Source organism: Nothoprocta perdicaria, unplaced genomic scaffold, assembly GCF_003342845.1.
Source record: "Nothoprocta perdicaria isolate Ctin4 unplaced genomic scaffold, notPer1 scaffold_3, whole genome shotgun sequence".
NCBI classification, from domain to species: domain Eukaryota; kingdom Metazoa; phylum Chordata; class Aves; order Tinamiformes; family Tinamidae; genus Nothoprocta; species Nothoprocta perdicaria.
The window spans coordinates 5073919-5095505 of NW_020455532.1; the positions used below are offsets into that span (position 1 = coordinate 5073919).

The following is a 21587-nucleotide window of genomic DNA, read 5'->3' on the forward strand; positions in this document are numbered from 1 at the left end:
TTGTTATTCTCATCCAGGCTGATTATCTTCCTGCACGCCTCCAAATTGAGATGGTCCAGCATTACTTGCAGGCTGAGTGTCTATTTGAAATGGATAAAAATAGCAACTATTTTTTCTTAATATGGAAGAAATACTATAGTATTTAGCCTGAATGCAAGTATGTGTATTCACAAGTGCAATGGAAATCTTTATGTTGAATTTCTTCTAGATCCCATGAACTGCGTTCTAAGATAGTCTCTCTCCAGCTTCTTCTCTCAGTATTGCAAAATGCTGGTCCAGTTTTCAGGACACATGAAATGTTCATCAATGCAATCAAGCAATATCTTTGTGTAGCATTATCTAAAAATGGAGTCTCTTCTGTTCCTGATGTATTTGAGCTCTCTCTGGCCATCTTTCTCACACTGCTCTCAAATTTTAAGACTCACTTAAAAATGCAGATTGAGGTAAGAGGTTTTTATCTGTGATCCTTATGATTCTCTTCTTCCTAAACTGAAATACCGAAATGATAGATACAAAGGCAAATGTACCTTAGGACATAGCCACTTATGTTTGTTTGCGAAGTAAACGGTTGTACTCTGTCTTTAAATTTCAATATATGAGATAGAATTTCTTGAATACTATTCAAGAAATTGCTAAATAGAAATTATTCTGCGCAGTTAACATAATYCTAAAAGTTCTTAGGGAGCTTTAGACTTTACCTCAGATTCTTTACCTCATTTATTTTTCAGGTGTTCTTCAAAGAAATATTCCTAAATATTCTGGAGACATCTTCAAGTTCTTTCGAACACAAGTGGATGGTGATTCAGACTTTAACTAGAATTTGTGCAGGTATTTTCATGGTTGTAAAAGGTGACCTTTTTCTCTGAAAGCTGAAGAAAGTTCTTTGAGACATGTCATATTTAGTGTGTGTGTGTAAATATATTCTTGAATAAAATATCTAGATTCACCCCCACTGCTTGCTCCARCTGGGTATTTTCCTTTTATAAGACACTATTTCATTGAATTTTAATACTCTTTTTCTTATTTTCAAGATGCCCAGTGCGTGGTGGATATTTATGTTAACTATGACTGTGATTTAAATGCTGCTAATATATTTGAACGCCTTGTAAATGACTTGTCTAAAATCGCACAGGGACGAAGTGGACATGAGCTGGGAATGACACCTTTGCAAGTAAGAACAGCTTTGCAGATGATCTGTTTTTTTCATAAATAGCAGTGTGTCATTCAGACTTRTTCTGAGCTCTTTTTTGCTGTATTGCAAAAACAGAGGAAAATTAACTGAACCTTCCTTTGCCATAGTCAGATGACTTTCCTTCTGGGGCTTATGTCCCAGCAGTGTGTTCCTCTTGCATGTATTTTCTGCTTTTCTGTTTGCACTTTCCTGGTCCTTGGAGTAGCAGTAGAGCTTATTTTGTCACTGAATATTGTAATTTACCTGTATAATAAAGCAAAGGGCATTGTTTTTTTTTAGGAACTAAGCCTGAGGAAAAAAGGACTTGAATGTTTGGTTTCTATTTTAAAATGTATGGTAGAATGGAGCAAAGACCTTTACGTGAATCCCAATCATCAGACCACCTTAGGTAAGATTGCTTCTCTGTGCAGGACTCAATTTAGTAAGTTGGTCCGTGTATATATCGAGTCTTTAGAAGCTGTGCTGGATTTTTATGTGAAGGTTTGTTTATACAAATGAAATGTTTTTTGTAGTAGTTAATGTTATTGCAGTAACTGTCACTCCAAGGGTCTGGTTCACATATCTAGGTTTCATGTTTTCTAAAGATTTTATCCAGGCCATTATCAACATTGTAAAAWCTGGTTCATATAGGACAAATGTAACAATTGTTGAGATCAGTAGATTTAAGTGGAAGAATCTGTCTCTGTAGTTGCTGCTATTCTTTTCCTTTTAAAGAGTTTAGGTTATTTTAGAATTGCATCAGTATAACATTCACAGATTGTAGTCTGCTAAAATGTATACCTGATAGAATAGGAACATTGTCCCTTTAGAAACTTTTACCAAAAACTCTTTTGACTAAATTTGTTTGACTGAACAGGACAATATAAATCTGTGTTTAAAAACAGGTGCATATAAACCGTCTGAACAGGAAATGAGTGAAGGTAAATGCCTTGACAGTGGAGGRAGACGAAGTAGCGTAAGTTCCTTGGACTCCACCGTGTCATCAGGAGTTGGAAGTGTTGGTACCCAGACCACTGTCCCAGATGACCCAGAGCAGTTTGAAGTTATCAAGCAGCAAAAAGAAATAATTGAGCATGGGATAGAACTGTAAGTTTGATAGGACAAGAAAAAATCACTGGTAGAAACTGCAGCCATATTATTTCTTACAGTTCTTATGCAGCCTGTTTTTGGGGGATATTGTCATTAATCTTGCTCCCTAAGATGCTTGCTCTTGTCAAAAGCTGACATTGGAAATAAGTACAGTTAAAAGGAATTTAGTAAGATCTTTGACCTAAGTGAGGATGTTTCACACTTTCCTCTGTGTTGATTCAGCCACAGAGAAGAAAGTGTGTGTTCCTAGGCAGAAATTGATTTGATTAGTTAATGCAGTTATATCATGTTCCTTGACATTCTGACCTTCTTTTTTAAAAGTGGTATAGAACTATAGCATGGAATCTTTAGTTTTACAGAGACATGTAACCCAAATGGTGTTGGCAGTTATATCTTCACTTGCATGATTCACTTTGACCTATGTTTTGTCCGAGTAGGTTTAATAAAAAACCAAAGAGAGGAATACAGTACCTACAGGAGCAGGGTATGCTTGGCACTACCGCAGAGGACATTGCACAGTTTCTGCACCAGGAAGAACGCCTCTGTTCTGTAAGACTACGTGCAACAAAATAGCTAATGATATTCTCACAGAAATATTCCTGTCTCTCTCTTCTCTTCCCCTGTCCTTTGAAGTCTACCTATGTATTCTCTCTTAATTAATTTTTAATTAATAGATAACTAGTACTAATAGTGTGAGGCTTGCAATGAAGTTACTTCAACCCCCATTCTAATTTCTGCTTGCTTGCTGTCCCAGGCTTTTTGGTAAAATAGCTAAGTTTGCAAGAAAGTGCTGGAAGGATTCCCCATACATGGGAGAACTTTATGTATGTCTGTACTGGCAGTACCTTGCCACCAAGGGAGTGTTGTGAACTGTGGTGGCAAAGTSTTCCCCACCATAGATGAAATTTGGTGCACTGCTGCTTTCCTGAACTGTAGGATAATACATGCACTGCTTTGGCGAATGAGATAGGCAAGAATATACAGGCTAAAGCCACTTGTTTACTGACACTAGTGTGTTTCATTTTTTAGATATCATCCTGCTAACAGCTGCTTTGCCTTCTCAGTGAAGCACCTCAGTCTTACAAAACTAACTGCTGTGCAACTCTTGTGTGAAGCTGTCAGTTGGATTACATGCTCATAACTGTCTCTTGTGTTTTTAGACCCAAGTAGGGGAATTTCTTGGGGAAAGCAACAAGTTTAACAAGGAAGTGATGTATGCCTATGTAGATCAACTAGATTTCTGTGGGAAAGACTTTGTCTCCGCTCTGCGGATATTTCTGGAAGGTTTCCGGCTGCCCGGTGAAGCCCAGAAAATTGACAGATTAATGGAGAAGTTTGCTGCTAGATATATTGAATGCAACCAACGGTAACTCAGAACCTTTTTGCTCGAGTGCTTGAAGAGTGGTGTTTTTGTGTGTATGTGGCCCCGGGGTTAAAGCACAACTCCTGCTTATATCACAAAAGTTGGGCATCTCTATAGAATTCATGTGCGAACAGATCTTACTGCTTTGCCTGGCTGCTGAGGAGCTTCAGCACAGCTAAACAGTATTCTATCAGGACTTCCTGGAGGCAACTTTTAACTTCCATTTTTTTCTATCTAAAGCTTCACAATACCAATGCTGGCATTTCAATATATACCATATATTTGTTAGAAGAAATTTTTGAATGAGAGAAGCCCTGAACATGTTAAAATTCTGTAATATATATTTTTTTCTCTATTTATGATCAAATCTGGACTAGTCAAGTATAAACAACAGAGACTAGCTGTAGCTAGTGAAAATTAGTAGTGGTGAAAATTAAAAATAAATTGCTCAAGTAGCTAATAAGATGCTGTGCTTCTTGCCTCCATTAGCTAAATAGAAAAGGCAAATGCACGTATGTCACTTACATAAAGTAGACTGTTCATGTTATTTCTAATATRGTAAACAGGCTTGCATTAATGGGTAGCTAGGTATTCAGTCCTAATTGGTTCCCACTTAGTCCACTCGGTGTATCACTTGGTCTGATTTTGTGCAATTCCTTCTGAAACTGAATAGCCTGTTCTTTAGCTTTTTGTCAGAAGACTCAAAGGAGGATAATGTGTAATCTTTCTGCAATTTTGGAATTTGAAGATTCCAGTCCTCCCTAGCACTCAACCTTGTGAAAATGGTGCTTTTATATTTATCTTTTATTTGTATTGTAAAGCATTTTGGGCTTCATGCATTTCTAAAGCCTAATTTTAGGCCTTTAGTAATGACCTTATTGCAGTTCTTTGGTTGAATACATAGCACTCCTGGATATTTTTCTCCTRTATTTGGAAATAGAACTAATGGATTGAGGAATTAAGCCTCTAAAATATGTTTGGTTTTGGTTTTTGTTTTTTTCCCCCAGGCAAACACTATTTGCTAGTGCTGACACTGCCTATGTTCTGGCGTACTCTATTATAATGCTGACTACAGACTTGCATAGTCCACAGGTAGGAAAAAAAACCTCTCCAAAAACAAAGCAGCTATAGAAGTTCAAACTTCTCTAGAACTTTTATTCAAAGTCTGATACTAATTTCTATTCTCCTTTATAGGTAAAGAATAAAATGACAAAGGAGCAATACATTAAAATGAATCGAGGAATCAATGACAGTAAAGATCTGCCTGTAGAGTATTTATCCACCATCTATGAAGAAATAGAAGGAAAGAAAATTGCAATGAAGGAGACAAAAGAATATGCAATTGCAACCAAGTGTAGTAAGCCAAGTAAGGAGGAGCTAGAACCTGAAAGATCTGTGCTCTGAAAAGTTGTAGTAATTTTTCTTCAGCATGGCATAGATAGCTCAATCCTTTTTACAAATATCCATGTAATACAGAAATTACACTTAGAATGACTAATACAGATATCTAGAATGAAACTGGCTTAGCTGTTATTCAATATTGCTGTTTTTATAATGTAAACATAGCTGTGTTCCTCCATTGCCACTGCAGGGAGGCAAAGGGAACTGTAGATTCGTCTGAAATGGAAATGTGGGGGGGGATAGTTGGTACTTGATTTGTAGGTTAACTTCTTGTTTTTATGTACTAAGCAATGTATTTTGTGCCTGATTGTCAATAGCATGTCATAGTTCAGAGGCTGAGAACGTTTGAAGAAGGGAGAGATTGGAGAGTTTGTCATGACTTAGTCACCTTTCCTCACCTAGAACAATCGTGCACTTCTGTGTAGCACACAACAGAAACCAGCATCCTCAAATGTGCTTTGCATTTACTCAGAATCAAATCAATGCCCAGTATTTTAACTAGCGAATTCTGACCTTTAGTATGTTTGCTTCAGTGATTTGGATGCTGTTTGTAAAGTTTCTGGATCAGGAGCAAACTGATTTGCCTGAAAAGTAAGGTTGCAACCTTTAGTATGAGGTAACTAAGTCAATTAGGAAAAGAATCAGTAATTTGTGATGGCTAGTTTTCTTTTGGKAACTTCAGCCTAAGAACACAGAGCATTTCATGCCGACTTGGACAGAAGGGATGATTTACAGTCTACCTCCAACTTTCTGTTATTTCAGCTCTTAGCACCTGGCATGTAAATGAAGGGCTGAGTTAGTTATGTTTAGAATAAGGTCTTTAGTTGGGATATGAATTTTAGTGCTGGAATTCCTTGTCTGCATCCTGTGACAACCTCTGACTTGTAATGCTTATAGAAGATTTTAGCAGTGGGTGTCATTTTTTACAGCTTCATTTAACATTTGTAATACTCAGAGCTAAATCATGGAATCTGCTTTTTTTTAAAAAAAAAAAAGAAACGCTAATGGAACCGTATGGTTGTTCCCCTTTAGATGTAGCCAACGAGAAGCAGCGGAGGTTGTTGTACAACTTGGAGATGGAGCAAATGGCTAAAACAGCCAAAGCCCTCATGGAGGCAGTAAGCCACGCAAAGGCCCCTTTCACTAGTGCCACTCATCTGGATCATGTCAGGCCCATGTTTAAAGTGAGTGTGTGAAATTCTTTTTCTGTCATCACTGTTAAGACAGTCTTAATTTGAAAAAATGTGGGAAATGATGCTCTAGAGTTAGATAATATGACAGTTTTTGGGGGGGGGATGGCATTTAGTCTGCCTAATGCTTTAGCAGACTTCTAACCATGGTTTCTTCCTTTCTTTAGCTTGTATGGACTCCATTGCTGGCAGCTTACAGCGTTGGCTTGCAGAACTGTGATGACACAGAAGTTGCATCTCTTTGTTTGGAAGGAATACGATGTGCAATTAGGATAGCTTGTATCTTTGGGATGCAGGTTTGTATAATATTTTGCAAGGACCTCATTAGGGGCAGTTTAGACTCTAGGAGGAAAAAGAAGAAATGTGAATGAGCAATCTTATTGAAACAGCCAAGTAGAAATAACTGGTTTTCCTCATCATTTCTTTAGTTTGTTTTGAGATCTTTATATCCTCAAGCTTTTCATAATTGATTCCCTTGCATTGCTGAGCCTTTACTAAGTGCATTTACGAGCTTACCTCCTGTTCTCTTTCAAATGGAGAGTGCTCAAAATGTAATTGCCAACTAGGCATGGGAACAAGTCACGCAGGCATGCTGGGGAAGTGGTTTTCTCCAGCTCTGGAGGAACTTAATTACATGGCTTGTTTCTCTGCTTTGTAGCTTGAACGAGATGCTTATGTACAGGCACTTGCTCGTTTCTCCTTGTTGACCGCCAGTTCCAGCATTACCGAAATGAAACAGAAAAACATAGACACCATTAAGACRCTTATTACAGTTGCTCACACGGACGGCAACTATCTTGGGAACTCTTGGCATGAGGTAAAAACTTGTATAGTTGAAATAGTACAGCCACAATATCCTTTGAAAACTGCAGGTTCTTTTATTCTAGCTAGTTTATTAGTTTCAGTCTTTGGTAACTGTGTTTAGCTCCCTGCGTTTGTCAGAACCCTGTTTGAAACTTGAATTCAAATACATTAATTGGTAGTTTTTTTAAAAATCGTCTCTTGCCTTTTTYGGGCAGACAGCCTATTGAATTGTTGATCATACAAACCAGAGAACTGCAACTGACAAATTCAAACTTTGTCCAGTGTTTGGTAACCTTTACAGTAAAATCACATGAGAAAGTAGGCCCAAAGGAACTTGTTGAGGAATGGATAAAGATAGGCTATTGGTCTCATACTTAATTTTTGTGAGGTCTTTAATCTGACCTTAATCTGTGTTACTGCTAAAAGGGGAATTTSTTCTGCCTTATCTTTGACACTAGTCCTTGGCTGCATGATAGTATGAGCCAAAAGGTAGTTTAGCTGACAAGTTGTTCAGACTGGACTTACAGCACCTCTCTCATGACGCCATGCAAAGTGATACAAAGGTTTCCTTTCRGAGATCCACGTTAAACTTTTTGGGTACTCTTGGGTTTTGTTATTGTTATCCTTGCATTGTGCAGTGATTCATGGCAGTTGGTGCATTTCCAGTTACATTAGTAATGGTGTTTCAGCTACATCAAAATTGGTGTCTAAAGGGGGGAGAATCTGTAGAGTGATAGGAATACAAATAAGGTCATATCCTGAAACAAAATGTTTAAATGTCATTTTTTTTCAGATCTTGAAATGTATTAGTCAGCTTGAACTAGCACAACTTATAGGAACTGGAGTGAAAACTCGATATTTATCTGGCTCTGGGCGTGAAAGAGAAGGAAGTATTAAGAGCTATTCATCTGGAGGGGAAGAATTTATGGGTTTGGGATTGGGTAAGATTATTGAACTTTACAAAGCTGCATTTATAAGGCAGATATGATGGATCAGCTCTATGATGCAAGATACAAAAACTTATTTTTCTGTCTTGATTTGAGATTAATGAAACTAAATAAATCTGAATCTRTTACTTCAGCTATTTCAGTTCATATCAATCCATACAAGACATACAATAAAGATCTCTCTCTGTGAAATTAGAAAAAAAAAAAATCCTGAAGGTCAAAACATAACACCCAAAGAAAAAATAATCTTTTTATTGGATGTTCAATTTTGTAGTAATTTGGCACAGTTTGGGTAAAGCACTGATCCATATAAATCACTAGCTAATTGTCTCTCTTTTCTGCTTGTTTGTGGGTGCTTACTTTTTGTTGGTAAAAGCCACTATTTCATGATGCTAAATACTGGTGTTGAGCTTTATTTTATTTTTCTTGCAGGTAACCTGGTTGGGAGTGGAGCTGATAAGAGGCACATGGCAAGCATTCAGGAGTCAGTGGGAGAGACCAGCTCACAGAGTGTGGTGGTAGCAGTAGACAGGTATTGAATGTGGTTTTTATGGGGAAAATGCGCCTTGAAGTTACTGGTCACCCTCACTTCATCTGCAGGTTCTGTCATATCAGACACTTTGGTTCTTGAAAGATTTTTTTTTTTTCTTTTAATCTATTTTCAGAAAGAGGCTACTGATGAGCTATGCTGTTATTTAACATAAAATGTGTTGGAAGAGGACTTTTTTATAATTACAATTCTACAGGGTCACCTAATAGTTTCTGTATGTTCAGCCTTCCAGTGTCTCCTGTGAAGCTGTTGAGACTCTGAACTCTTTTAGGCAAGGAAGGAGTGGCTGCATATCCATAGTCTTCCTGATACATTTCAACAGTCACAGCTTAAGCTACTCTTGAACTACATAAAAATGAAGAAGACAGCAGCTGGTATCCAGTAAAGTCTTGCAAGAAGCTTTCTTAATTCCTCTTCCTTCTCCCTGTTACCCAAATGGGTCTTCTGGCAGTGCGTGCAGAGRAGGAAAAATAGGAGCCTGTGGTTGTTCCCACAGTACAGGAGAGCACAGCAGATTCCAAGTTGCAGCAGGGAAGTGAATGTTCAAAACTGCAAGAAGAGGGACATGAACTTCTGCCAAGTAATAAAAATAGAAGAGGTGCAGGGTTCATGGCATGGAGGGTTACATGGTACTTTGAGGAGATGTAATGATGTTTACTTACAGTTCTAAGATGTGATTGACTCTTTGCTGTGTGCAGCTAAAATTGCAACTCATTTCATCTACAGGATATTTACAGGATCAACGAGGCTTGATGGAAATGCAATAGGTAAGTATGCTGTCCACAGGGTGGTTTACAGGGACTCTTGCAGTTTAACATCCTGAACTTAGAGATGTGTTTTAATGTTCAGTTGACTTTGTCCGATGGCTGTGTGCTGTTTCCATGGACGAGCTGGCTTCCCCACACCATCCTCGCATGTTCAGCCTGCAGAAGATAGTGGAGATATCATATTACAATATGAATCGCATTAGGCTACAGTGGTCAAGGATATGGCAAGTGATTGGAGATCATTTCAATAAGGTAATCTAAAAATTAAAGTTACAGCATGTAAATGAATGAGGCAGGACTTGTTTGATCATTTTCCATTGTGTTCTTGAGCAGTGTATGTGGTGTTGTGACAATGTCAGGATCCATTAAAGACATAAAATCTACAGCATTTGAGCTGGAAAAATCTAAGCAATGTTAGAATCTGGTATCTAATTAAAAGGGAACAGATATTTAAAAACTGAAAGGATAAGAATAGAATTAATGAAAATAATCTTAACTGCCTTGTTATATGGCTTTGTATTTGTACTTCTCCCTCAGCCGTTGTCTTATCCTTCTAATTAAATGTAAGGATTGTTTCAGTCTTCTAAAATATCTAGAGATGATCCTGAAATAGCAAAGGTATTTTGTTGAGGAACTAGGGACATGCTGTCCTTCTAAACTAAGCTCTGTGTGTCTGGTGGTTGTTCTGCACTTGCATGCAGGATCTGTGGGGCATCATACACAGACAAAATGATTGAGACAGATCTCTTCCAAAAGTAACCCCTTATTTTCTAGATCCCTTCCAAAAGTAACCCCTTATTTTCTGTATATCAACTAGAAATGTGCCAAAGATCGAACTTGTATGATGAATCATTGCAAGTTTTAGTGTTAGCTGGGAAGTGACTGAAGACCTGCTTTTCTTCTAGGTTGGATGTAACCCTAATGAAGATGTTGCCATCTTTGCAGTAGATTCATTAAGGCAGCTGTCAATGAAGTTTCTTGAGAAGGGAGAGTTGGCCAACTTCCGTTTCCAGAAAGACTTCTTGAGGCCTTTTGAGCATATTATGAAAAAAAACAGGTGTGCATGCACTGGAATCTCTGTGTTAGCTGCTTGAGGCCTTTTTAAAGATGTGCTCTGATGYGGCCTGGATTCCCTTGCAGGTGGAAGTGGCTTTTGACATTGTGTTAATTTCTGCTTTTTCAGATCCCCAACTATTCGGGACATGGTCATACGCTGCATTGCCCAGATGGTGAACTCCCAAGCTGGTAATATTCGYTCTGGCTGGAAGAATATCTTTGCAGTTTTTCACCAAGCTGCTTCTGACCACGATGGGAATATTGTGGAGTTGGCCTTTCAAACTACAGCACATATCGTTAGTAAGTAATACTTGACAGATACAACTACATAAATTAAAACTGCTGTGATTCTGCATAARAAGGTTATCAGAATAAGACTGTTGTATTAATAGATAAATAGAAGACCTAAATGTGGTGTTTAAATAGCTTGCTTGTAAGATTTTTGCATCAGGTCTGCTGATTTCCTATAGAGGGGGGGAAAAATAGCAACAGTAGCTTACTATAGATGGTTACTATTAGTAAAATTCAGTATTAGTAAATTTTGAAAAGTATTTTCATTTGTTTTCCACAGCAAATATTTTTCAACAGCACTTTCCGGCAGCAATTGATTCATTCCAGGATGCGGTAAAATGCCTTTCAGAATTTGCCTGTAACGTAGCGTTTCCAGACACGAGCATGGAAGCTATTAGACTTATTCGTTATTGTGCAAAATATGTTTCAGAAAGACCACAGGTATTTTCTTACACATTTACCCTTGTGTATTACTGCAGCATTTTCTTGTTAATCTGAGGATGTTTATTGCAGCCAAGAAATAGCTGTCAAGTTCAGTCTCCAAGGAAGACTGTATTAAAAATACAGTCTTTTGTATTAAAAATTTATTCAGAATTAGGAATCACGTTGGTGTTAGGCTAGCAATAAACTAGGAGTAGTTAAAACACTCCATTTAGAATGGAAATAACTGATTTAAATAGGCCTTTTACTGCAATGTTASCATAATATCGAAAACAACTCCATGTTTTGTCTCACTATTTATATCCAGTTAAACTGGCTTCAGACCAGATAGATATCTGTATCTATAACTTTTCTGTCACTGTTAAACTTGTTTGTTAATGCTAAAGTCTGTGACCTTGTAGAAAACTACAGCAGGTCTAAAATAAAACTGATTTGATGTAAATGCTTATTCTCATATATTTTTACAGCTATCTAAAAAAGTAGGTATCTCTTTTTTCTTTTTGAAAGAATGAGTGTAACAGTATAAATTGAGCTAACTTTCCAAGTCTGTTTAATACTAGAAGTATCTAAAATACAACAGGATTCTATTTTTTCTAYTAAAGGTATTAAGAGAATACACAAGTGATGACATGAATGTTGCTCCTGGGGACAGAGTATGGGTCAGAGGATGGTTCCCTATATTATTTGAACTTTCTTGCATCATCAATCGTTGTAAGTTAGACGTTCGAACAAGGTAATAAGGCTCTTCTGCTTTCTGTTTGCATATGGCTAGGGAAAGAATCACAAGCAGCCATTTTAACATTTTTTTCCTATGATTGTTTTGTTTATAGAGGCTTGACAGTGATGTTTGAAATAATGAAGAGTTATGGCCATACTTTTGAAAAGCACTGGTGGCAAGATCTGTTCAGAATTGTGTTTCGTATTTTTGACAATATGAAATTGCCTGAACAACAAACAGAGGTAAAAAAAAAAAAGCGCAAAAAAAAAAAAAAAAGTTGTATTTTTGAGAGAATGAAGGGATTGCTTAAAATCTGGAAAATGAAAAAAATGGAACCAATAGAATTAGTCCTCTAAAACTCAACATCAAGGCAGTTTTTGGTGTTTGCCTTCTCCCTGGGCTTCACCCCTGCTGGCATTTTGTCATCATGATACTACAGAGTATTCAGAACACTATGTAACTACCAAAGTTGATATTTTGAGATGAAAACCTATTACAGATATCCAGTGACCTGTCTGCCTGCTCCCAGGGAGGATGTTCCCTTGTGAAAATGTATTTCACAATGATCAGATGGTGCTTCTGGCAACAGACATGTGTAGTAGTGGCTTTTTTTTTTTTTTTTAAATTTTTTTGTCTAAATAGTTGTTCTTACAGGTTGATTCCTTTTTCAAATAACTGCTTGTAAACCAAGTAGTATCATAATAGAACCCCCATAAAAACAAAGGCTTCTCATTTCCTAACAGAAATCTGAGTGGATGACAACTACATGCAACCATGCACTTTATGCAATCTGTGATGTATTTACCCAATTTTATGAAGCTTTAAATGAGATCCTTCTTCCTGACATATTTGCACAGTTACACTGGTGTGTAAAACAAGGTAGCTTATTTACTTTTATCTTTTGATGAATGTATTTTTAGATTGCTCATTTTTCAAGGGAATGAGTTAACCAAATTCGGGAAGAATATAAACTACCTTTAGAACAAAGTATTAGGTAATAGATGTGTGCTGTGTCTTAAATATTTAAAAGTCTCTCTGTTTAATCAGTTAGCTCTTTTTTCAATGTACTTGTCATGCTATTGTAATACAGCAAAGCAGCTTGAGGAGTTCTGTTAATTTTTTTACCACCATTTTTCTCCATTTGCTGCTTAGATAAAATATGTGATTTATTAATACATATATGTGTGTGTGTGTGTGTGTATATATATGTATGTATGCCTAGAGATCTTCTCTGCCTCCCAATACTTCTGGAATGGCTTTCTAAAAAGTAGCGTATTTTGTGTTTTGACTTGTGTCTTGCAGTTTGCTAGCACAGAACTTGAGGGCCTAGCTAGAAAGAAGCTGTAAGAACCTTCAGCTCCTGATTACCTTCTTTCATCCCACTATAACCTTCCTTCATGCTTCTTTCCTTTGTCTTCTCTGATTGATTTTCAGTGCCATGGTGTCTCTTAAACAGTACTTTGTGTTCAGTAGGACCCCAAAATTTCTCTTACTTCATATACATTACTTCATATGTTTTGAGCTACTTCTAGGCACTTTGTGCAAGCAGTGTGTATCTCTGAACAAAAGTCTTAATGAAGCTGTATAAAGAATAATTAATTTTCATTGTTATTATGCAAGTTGATAAACAAGGAACGTATCATTCACAGATAATGAACAGCTGGCTCGATCGGGTACAAACTGTCTAGAAAACCTGGTAATACTAAATGGACAGAAATTCAGCCCTGAAGTCTGGGGCCAAACATGCACTTGTATGCTAGAAATCTTCAAAACTACCATTCCTCATGTGTAAGTATGTGAAGTGTGTTTTGAAAACTAAGAGCTATTTCAGAGCAACAGTATTTATACAGTTTTTCTTTTCCCTGGGAAGCTTGCTTACGTGGAGGCCTGCAGGCATGGAGGAGGATTCAGCTGAAAAACACTTGGTAAGAATTATTCAGTGCAAACTAAGCTGAAAGCTAATGTGTTAGRTTAGCTTTAAAAATACTGTATTTCAGTAAATACATGTGACAGCGAGCTCTGGAATTAACATTAGCTTGTATCTGATAGCATTGTGAAGTAAGATAAAGATGGGACCTAATCGAAGAATAGTTAAGTTGTCTAAAAACTGATAGTTGGATGACAGATTTTTTTGGATTATCAGAATTTTTCTACATTCTATTTTAGGATTTGGACTTAGATCACCAGTCTCTAAGCAGCATGGATAAAAATGCTTCAGAAAGAGGACAGAGTCAATTTTCAAATCCTACAGATGAGAGCTGGAAAGGTGGTGCTTATACAAGTAAGGAAAATGTGCAAATTTAATCAAATTTTCATGGCCGCTCTCAGTCCATCTGTGTAGTCTTTGGGGTGGGTTTAGGCCACTTGGTGATTTCAAATCTTAGTTGTGACGACTTGATATAACCTCTTAGTTTTAAAGAGAGTTTCTCTTTATAAGATGATTCACAGCATCACAAAACTTGAAAATGTTGTAATTTTGCTAACCTGTTTTAAGGGTATTGTCATTACTTCTAAAAACTGTTTTGTTCCATTTTATTAGACCAGAAACTATTTGCTGGCCTCCTTATAAAGTGCGTAGTACAGCTGGAATTGATACAGACCATTGATAATATAGTATTTTATCCAGCAACAAGCAAGAAGGAAGATGCTGAGCACATGGCTGCAGCTCAGGTACAATCAGATTTATTTATACCTGTGGCAGTAAAGTGCAAAGACGGTACTTGCAAAGTGTATTTACAGAATGGAATACATGGAGTCTCCTGCTTTCCCTAACTTTAAAAAATACCCCGAGTGTATTGTTTCTCTTACCTAGTGATTCCTTGACAGGTTGCCTRTTTGTACATGTTTTATAATAAATGTGTATTCCTTAAGTATATATTTCATTTGGGAGGGACCTTTATGTTTTTTACCAAGAGCTGAAGTTGTTCAGTGTCTCGGWTTACACAAGAGGAGATGCAGAAGCTGAGCTTCTGCTGAAGGTTARCAATCAAGATTTAATTTGTTACCATCCTTGGAGAGGCCCTTGCCCCTGAAAATGGAACTATCATGATTTCTAGGGAATACTGGCAGGTTGCTCCTTAATGTTAATACAGCCATAGGTTAGAAATTCAGGCTAGTGCATTAATGTTTGAGGGGCTGGTACTCTAAGATTGCTAATGAACTGCACTTGTACCTAAAAATGGAATCTTGCTTGAATTAGTGTATGGTCTCCGAAGTATCAGAGAAAGTCTTTTAAGACTCTATAATAAGGTTAAATTATTGATGCTATTCTGTTTTCTTTAGAGAGATGCCCTGGATGCAGATATCCATATAGACACAGAAGACCAAGGAATGTATAAATATATGTCTTCACATCACCTCTTTAAGTTACTAGATTGCTTGCAAGAGTCCCATTCATTTTCAAAAGCCTTTAATTCAAATTATGAACAACGAACAGTGTTGTGGAGAGCAGGTGAGGCTTTTACTTTTAGCTTGGTGGAAAATACTGAACTCCATTTATGGTTGTAAATATATCTTGAAATAGAAAAGAGTATTGCTACAGTAATCTCTACAGCTTACATGCCACTGTTGCATGCTCTTATTGATTCCTAGTGATTTAAGAATAACTTTTCTATTTATTCATTAAAATAAGGCTGCAAGATTTTCACTGCTGTAGTTAAATGTCTTTATAGAAATACATTAGGTGTCCTTCAAAAATATGAAGGAAAGAATAGGCTATCAACACAAGAAATCAGATTCATACTGCTGTCCAAAAATTGATGAACTCTATTGCTTGGCTGGTAACTACTGTGGATATTCCCTCATCCATCCACCTCCCCTCAACCTCTCTCATGTGTAACTGTTTTCTAGGATTCAAGGGTAAATCAAAACCCAATCTCTTGAAACAAGAGACGAGCAGCTTGGCTTGTTGCTTGAGGATACTCTTTCGAATGTACATCGACGAAAACCGCCGCGACTCGTGGGATGCCATCCAGCAGCGGCTGCTCAGGTAAACGCACCCGCGTAGCAGGGCCTGCGTTTTGGGGTGCACTGTTTGCTACCAGCTCGCTACTCGTGTTCTTCTTTAAGCTGAGCAGAGTATGCAAAATATATGAAGATAAAGGGCTGCTCTTTAAAAGTGAATTCAGCAATAAGGAAGCGATCCATTCGACGTAAASAAAGTACCTTCTTGTCTGACTTATTGCTACTTCTGCGAAGAAATGTTTGTACAAATATTTTTCATACCTGTTGAGTACAGAATGATATTCAGAGGTATAACGGATACAGTTACTCGAACAATGTAGCATAAGGTGCAGAATGCATGCGATGTAATTTAACTCTGTTCTCCAGTGTGTGCAGTGAAGCCTTGGCCTATTTTATTACGGTGAACTCGGAAAGCCACAGAGAGGCATGGACCAATCTACTGCTGTTGCTTTTAACAAAAACACTAAAAATTAGTGATGAAAAGGTAAGAATGGGCTGGAAGCAACAACTTTTTGCATTCAAGTATTTTTTTTCCTCAACATCTCTGCTGCTGAATTCAGTCTTTGCTCTCCAAAGATGTGTTTCAAGATGGCTAATTCACTTATTCGCATAGGATGCATTCTCCTTGAAGTACAGGAATCATTACATCTCCATGTGCCAGCTTTCTGTGTAGTAGAAAGTATCTTCAGGGTTTCAGTCCTTTTGAGGAGCATTCATGCAAATGTTCATTAGTTTAGCACATGCAGAGAAAGCCCTAGAAGTTGTTCCAACTTTTTTTAAAGTAGACTTTCTGCAATACTGTTGCCTTTTTTGCTCCACTGCACAGGGTGTAATTCCACTTCAGTCTTGCACAGTTTAGTGCTATTTATCTGCAATTTGTCAGAGTTAAAAATATATATATATTTTTTTATGTGTCATATATATATGAAATGATTGGTAGGGGGGGGATATAGTTCCTAGAGGAATTAATGTAGGTTTGGGGTCTTTCTCACTTATCTCTTATACAGAAAAGAATGAATTGAGAATCTGGTGGATGTGGAATTTTGCTGATAATATTTTCAGGGCTTCAGGAGCAACCAAACAAGTTCATATGGCTTTTTCCTAATGCATAGACTGTCATGTCACCCCTTCCTCAGCAAATCTAAGCCACAAATTGGAGTTTGACTGTATTCTGGGAAAATATTCCTATCTGCTTGCTGTCTGTGTGTTTTTTTTCTGTAAGCATCTGCTGAGACTGATGTAGAAAACAGACATAGGGCTTGATGGGTCTTTGGTGTCATCTAGTGAGGTCTTTTCTAATGCATGCATATAGATGTGAATGTGTGTGTGGGAGGTGGAGAAATCCTGTAGTAACAGAGAATAACTGTGTCTTTTTTACATATCTTCTTTTCATAGTTCAGGGCACATGCTTCAACGTATTATCCATACCTGTGTGAAATCATGCAGTTTGACCTGATTCCTGAGCTTCGAGCTGTGCTACGGAAGTTCTTCCTGCGCATAGGGGTTGTGTTCAAAATCTGCATAACAGAGGAGCAGATACGGACAGCTGGCACAAAACTACCCTCGTGGTAGCCCGACATAGAGTTAGTTACTGCTGCTTGTACATAAAGCTACGTTCCACAGATGGATTCAAGTGGATAGCGGCAGGGGGAAATGGGACCCTGGTAAATCATCAGAGTAGCAAGTTACTCCCACCATAGTGACAGTTTTTGGATGAGGAAAATAATCTATTCTGCCCGTCCTACAAAATTATCAGTTTTTTATTTAATTTAAATTGTTGCTTACAGAGTTAATACAGTAGAAGTAAAGTCTGTTTCAATGCTAGTCATACTTAATGATCAAGTCTGTCTAATCTAATTGTTCAGTCTTGCATCCCAGCTAAATCTTAAATCAGCTGGAAATTATTCCTCAATGGAAATGATGCCCCTTGGAAATAATGAACATAGCTGTATAGCCTTGTGATGTTAGCACATGTGTTCTAAATAAACTATGCTGCAGTGCTAATCACCACCTAAGATCATTCTGGGTTTTTCTTTGTATGCACCTGACTAGACCACGCAGAGCAGTTTTTAGTTGGGTTGTTGTGGGCACCTGTAGGATATTCCAGTTTGGGGAAAGGGTTTTTCCTGCTGTTTAGCAGTTCATTTTACAAGACTCTTTTTGTTTAATAGCAGTGTTTCATATTCTGAAATGTTCTTCTGTTCTTATGAAAGGTTTTATATCAGGAGTGAATACTCCTGAGTAATATTTACTCTAGCTTGTTAGTCTTGCATTAATTTAAAGCATTAAAATGAAACACTTTCAAACTTTCAGTTGACTTTCCTACGCTGCTGGATCATGGACCAAGTATCTAAAGTGATATGATAAATGAGGTTTTGAATAAATAAGTCTTTACCCTGACCATAATATATTTAGTCATAATTCTGTTTAACAAGAAGTGACCTATCCTTAATACATATCAGCATTGTGGTTCTTTATTGCAGATCCGAAAGTGCTGATTGTTCATATGCCTTTTTTTGTTTGTTTTTCAGTGTCTCACTTGTAGTTCCTTATTGTGATTTGGAAAGATTTAAAAAAAAATGGAACTGGGATGCTTTAAGCAAATTGGAACTTTAAGCTTATATGTGTACCACAACAGTTTGCAAAATACTTCTGTGCTTGGAAGTATCTATAAAACAAACATGTGACCTGACACTATGTAGTGTTTTCCCTGTGAATTTTTTTTTTTCTTAGCAAGACTTCAGCTAATTGATATTATACCATGGAAATAGGTGTCACAGAGAACTGAAGTACTGCAGGGTTGAAAAATCTGTCCTTTGAACTGATTTTAATTGCAAATTGAGCTTTCTCTAAGCAAAGCTTAGCAGGGTAGTAGGGTAGGTGCCACCTCACCTAATATGAAACGTGTTAATGTATTCAGCACTGTGCTATCTATATTGGGAACCCTGAAATATTACAGTATTTTAAAAAATGGAATGGTATTAAATACTAGACTTTTCATTGTGAGGTGAGCTTTCTGATAGGGCAGCCATAGGTGAAGTAGTATTGGGGTATTTCCCTTTCAGAGCTGTTGGAATCTTTGTTTTGAGCTTTCTCCAAAGGTTCATGTGGTGCTCCTTCAGTAAGTCAGTTTACTTGAGCAGTGTTTGGGAGTGTTTTTAACAGTCATTAGTACTGGTAAGGTTTTCACTTTTTTTTAACCAAAGAAAAGTAAATGGTGGTTGTAGCTTTTTAATATTTAAATGCCTGTTAAATATATACATTAACATTTAGTTAAAAAAGGAATACGTGGCTATATTTTACCATAAGGAAAGACTGAAAAATAAGTAATGTCTATAACTTACTGCATTTGAAATGTTCTTTTGTGTTGCATTTAGTGTAGCTGGTCATTCCCTGGTAGTGTCACTTCAGTAATTACAGTAAAAATGAAGTATTTATTTTGATACTATTTAAATATTTAAATTGATCTTTTTTCTTGTCCTAGATAGTCCTAAAAAAAAAGTATTTGAAACTTTATTTTTTCAGATTTTGAATGTCACAGCCTCATTGAATGTACACCCTTAGTTCCTGTCAAAAAACAATTTTAAGTTGCATGCTTTCTCTGTATCTTTCAGTTCTGAAAGCCTTACAACTTGTGTCTTGAAAAATAGTCTCTTCAGATCTAAAATTATTTTACAGATGCACCATAGGCATTCTTAAGCAAAGCTTTTATTGTATTTATACCATCTATAAGCTGCTGGACTGAGGTACATGACATCAGAACCACTCTAGATTTATGCTGTGGTGCATGAAGGCGATGAGGACTGGAATGCAATGGGATTTTAACAGCCTTAATCTGGTCATAGTTTTGTGGAATTGACTGTACACAAAGCAATAAGTTAAGTGTAATATCTGAAATATTTGTGTTTACAACTGTTCAGTTGCCCTTCAACACTCAAAGATCATAACCCATTAACATTTTAATGAAGCTACTAACGCTGAGCCAAAACTCCTGAAGCAATCGCTGCTGCTTCTGATCTTGTCCTGGATTTTGCTGACACCGACTCCAGCCGCCTCGGGCAGTTTTACCAGCTTGGGGGGAAACCCTATGATTGAGAACAAGGTTCTTTGTCAGCATATCCTGGAAGAGATCCAGCCTCTATGTGCAATACATGGAGAAACTAATAAAGTTAGCTCTTAGATATTTTAAATGGTGTTATGCAACAGATTATAGCTAAACCAGTTTTTAATTTAATGGTATAAATAGAGAGACTCTGCATGGTATTTTACTACTTCTTACTGTGCAACCCTCCGAGATGAGTAGGCAGGATATTTATTAGGAAAACCCTTCAACTTCCTTTTGCAAGGAAGAATAATTTTTTGGAAAGTCTTGCAACCTCCGTGTTCTCTCTTGCTCTGAAAGCAGTTCCAGTTGTTAACAGTACTAAAACCCCCATCCCTTGCTGTTCAGCTTAGTCTATCACTTGAAGTACCTTTAGTCTGGAGTAAAAACAAAGCTTCTAACCCAGCAACAGTGCAGCCCCCTGTAWTATGTAAATTGTTTGTTCTGCACCTTTTATTTTTGTGCAAAATGTATGTTTTTACCTATTTTAAATGCCTTTTTTTGGAGCGTTCCAGATGAAGTGCATTTAATATCAATAACTTAAAGAGCAGTCTTTGCCCAATGGATGTATACATTTTTGAGAGGATAGCGACTTATATGAAAAAGCTATGTAAAGTTTTCTACATTAAAGAAAAAACTATGTATAATACTGTTACAATATTCCATGCTTTAATCAAGTGGTAAATCAATAAAGTTTTGAAAAGTGTGGCTTGGTTTTGATGTAGTTTTTAGAAGAACGTCATGAGGAAGAGGCCCGGCCCATTTCTTCTTCCAGACGATTTCAGCGTCGCCCTCGCTCTTCCTCTCCCCGCACAGTTTGGGAGGGATCGGGACTCCTTGGGGAGGSAGGTGCCGCCGGAGCAGCCCCTTTTTAGCCCTTTTTTAACCCATAACGGGACTGAGGCACCTCCCTTCGCCTCAACCCGCCGGGAAGGGGCGGGGCTCCCGGAGCCGCCCCGTGGCCTTCTGGGAAGAGCGCCGCCATTGGKCGCCCGCATTGGGCGCCAGCGCGGCAGGGATTGGCTGAGCTGGGAGCGCGTAGGGCAAGGCGGGGCCGCTGATTGGCCCGGCGGGCGGGCGCTGGCGCCGCCCTGCGTGATGCGGTCACGGTGCGGCCGCCGCGCCCTCTCGCCGCGGTTTGAATGTGAAGCGCAGCCGGAGCGCTCCGAGCCGCCGCTGCCGCCGCCGGGGGAACGCGCCAGGTGAGGCCGCCCGGCGCTGCGGGCGGGGAGGCGGGCGGGCGGTGCGGCCTTGCGGCGCTGCTCGCTGCCCGCGCCCGGCCGGGCCGCCGTTCCGCGCGGAGCTCCGCGCTGGGCCCGCGGTGCCGCGGAGAGGCGCAGCTCGCCGTGCTGGGGCTGCCTCGGCCCGCCTCCCGCCGCTCGCCATTGGTCCGCGGCGCTTCGGGACGGCACAGCGCGCTGCTCTCATTGGTGCGCGCAGTTGCCTGTCCGGCGGCCGCGGGAGGGGGGAGGGGAGCGCGCGCGGCGGTGCCGTTCGGGCTCCCGCGCCGCCCGCCGCCTCCGCGGAGCCCCGCGACGCGCGTGGGGGCCGCGGCGGCGCCGGCCCCGCGGGGGAGCGCATGGGGAAGCGGAGCCGCGACGCGGCTTCGTGTCCCCGCGCGCCGCGGGAGCCCTGAGGCGGCCGAGCAGCAGGATGGTGGCGGCCGCGGAAGCCGCAGCGCGCGTAGCTCGGAGCCGCGGCGGCGCGCGGAGC

General features: G+C 38.9%; 1 protein-coding gene across 1 annotated transcript in view; it reads left to right on the forward strand.

Annotated features, from left to right (window-relative positions):
- The window catches only part of ARFGEF2 (ADP ribosylation factor guanine nucleotide exchange factor 2), a 30141-nt gene extending 11352 nt beyond the window's left edge, over nt 1-18789 (forward strand). Inside the window, exons 10-39 of the mRNA XM_026042019.1 lie at nt 209-443; nt 729-828; nt 1032-1171; nt 1472-1580; nt 2077-2278; nt 2719-2830; nt 3442-3647; nt 4652-4736; nt 4839-5010; nt 6078-6229; nt 6403-6531; nt 6894-7052; nt 7833-7980; nt 8419-8518; nt 9263-9303; nt 9386-9555; nt 10209-10360; nt 10487-10659; nt 10931-11091; nt 11694-11824; nt 11922-12051; nt 12553-12688; nt 13459-13597; nt 13680-13734; nt 13976-14090; nt 14349-14479; nt 15092-15260; nt 15659-15797; nt 16139-16256; nt 17168-18789. Of these exons, the coding sequence (XP_025897804.1) occupies nt 209-443; nt 729-828; nt 1032-1171; nt 1472-1580; nt 2077-2278; nt 2719-2830; nt 3442-3647; nt 4652-4736; nt 4839-5010; nt 6078-6229; nt 6403-6531; nt 6894-7052; nt 7833-7980; nt 8419-8518; nt 9263-9303; nt 9386-9555; nt 10209-10360; nt 10487-10659; nt 10931-11091; nt 11694-11824; nt 11922-12051; nt 12553-12688; nt 13459-13597; nt 13680-13734; nt 13976-14090; nt 14349-14479; nt 15092-15260; nt 15659-15797; nt 16139-16256; nt 17168-17344 (4186 nt within the window). The 3' untranslated portion in view covers nt 17345-18789. The remainder of the gene's footprint in view (nt 1-208; nt 444-728; nt 829-1031; nt 1172-1471; nt 1581-2076; nt 2279-2718; nt 2831-3441; nt 3648-4651; nt 4737-4838; nt 5011-6077; nt 6230-6402; nt 6532-6893; nt 7053-7832; nt 7981-8418; nt 8519-9262; nt 9304-9385; nt 9556-10208; nt 10361-10486; nt 10660-10930; nt 11092-11693; nt 11825-11921; nt 12052-12552; nt 12689-13458; nt 13598-13679; nt 13735-13975; nt 14091-14348; nt 14480-15091; nt 15261-15658; nt 15798-16138; nt 16257-17167) is intronic.
- The last annotated feature ends 2798 nt before the right edge of the window (nt 18790-21587 follow it).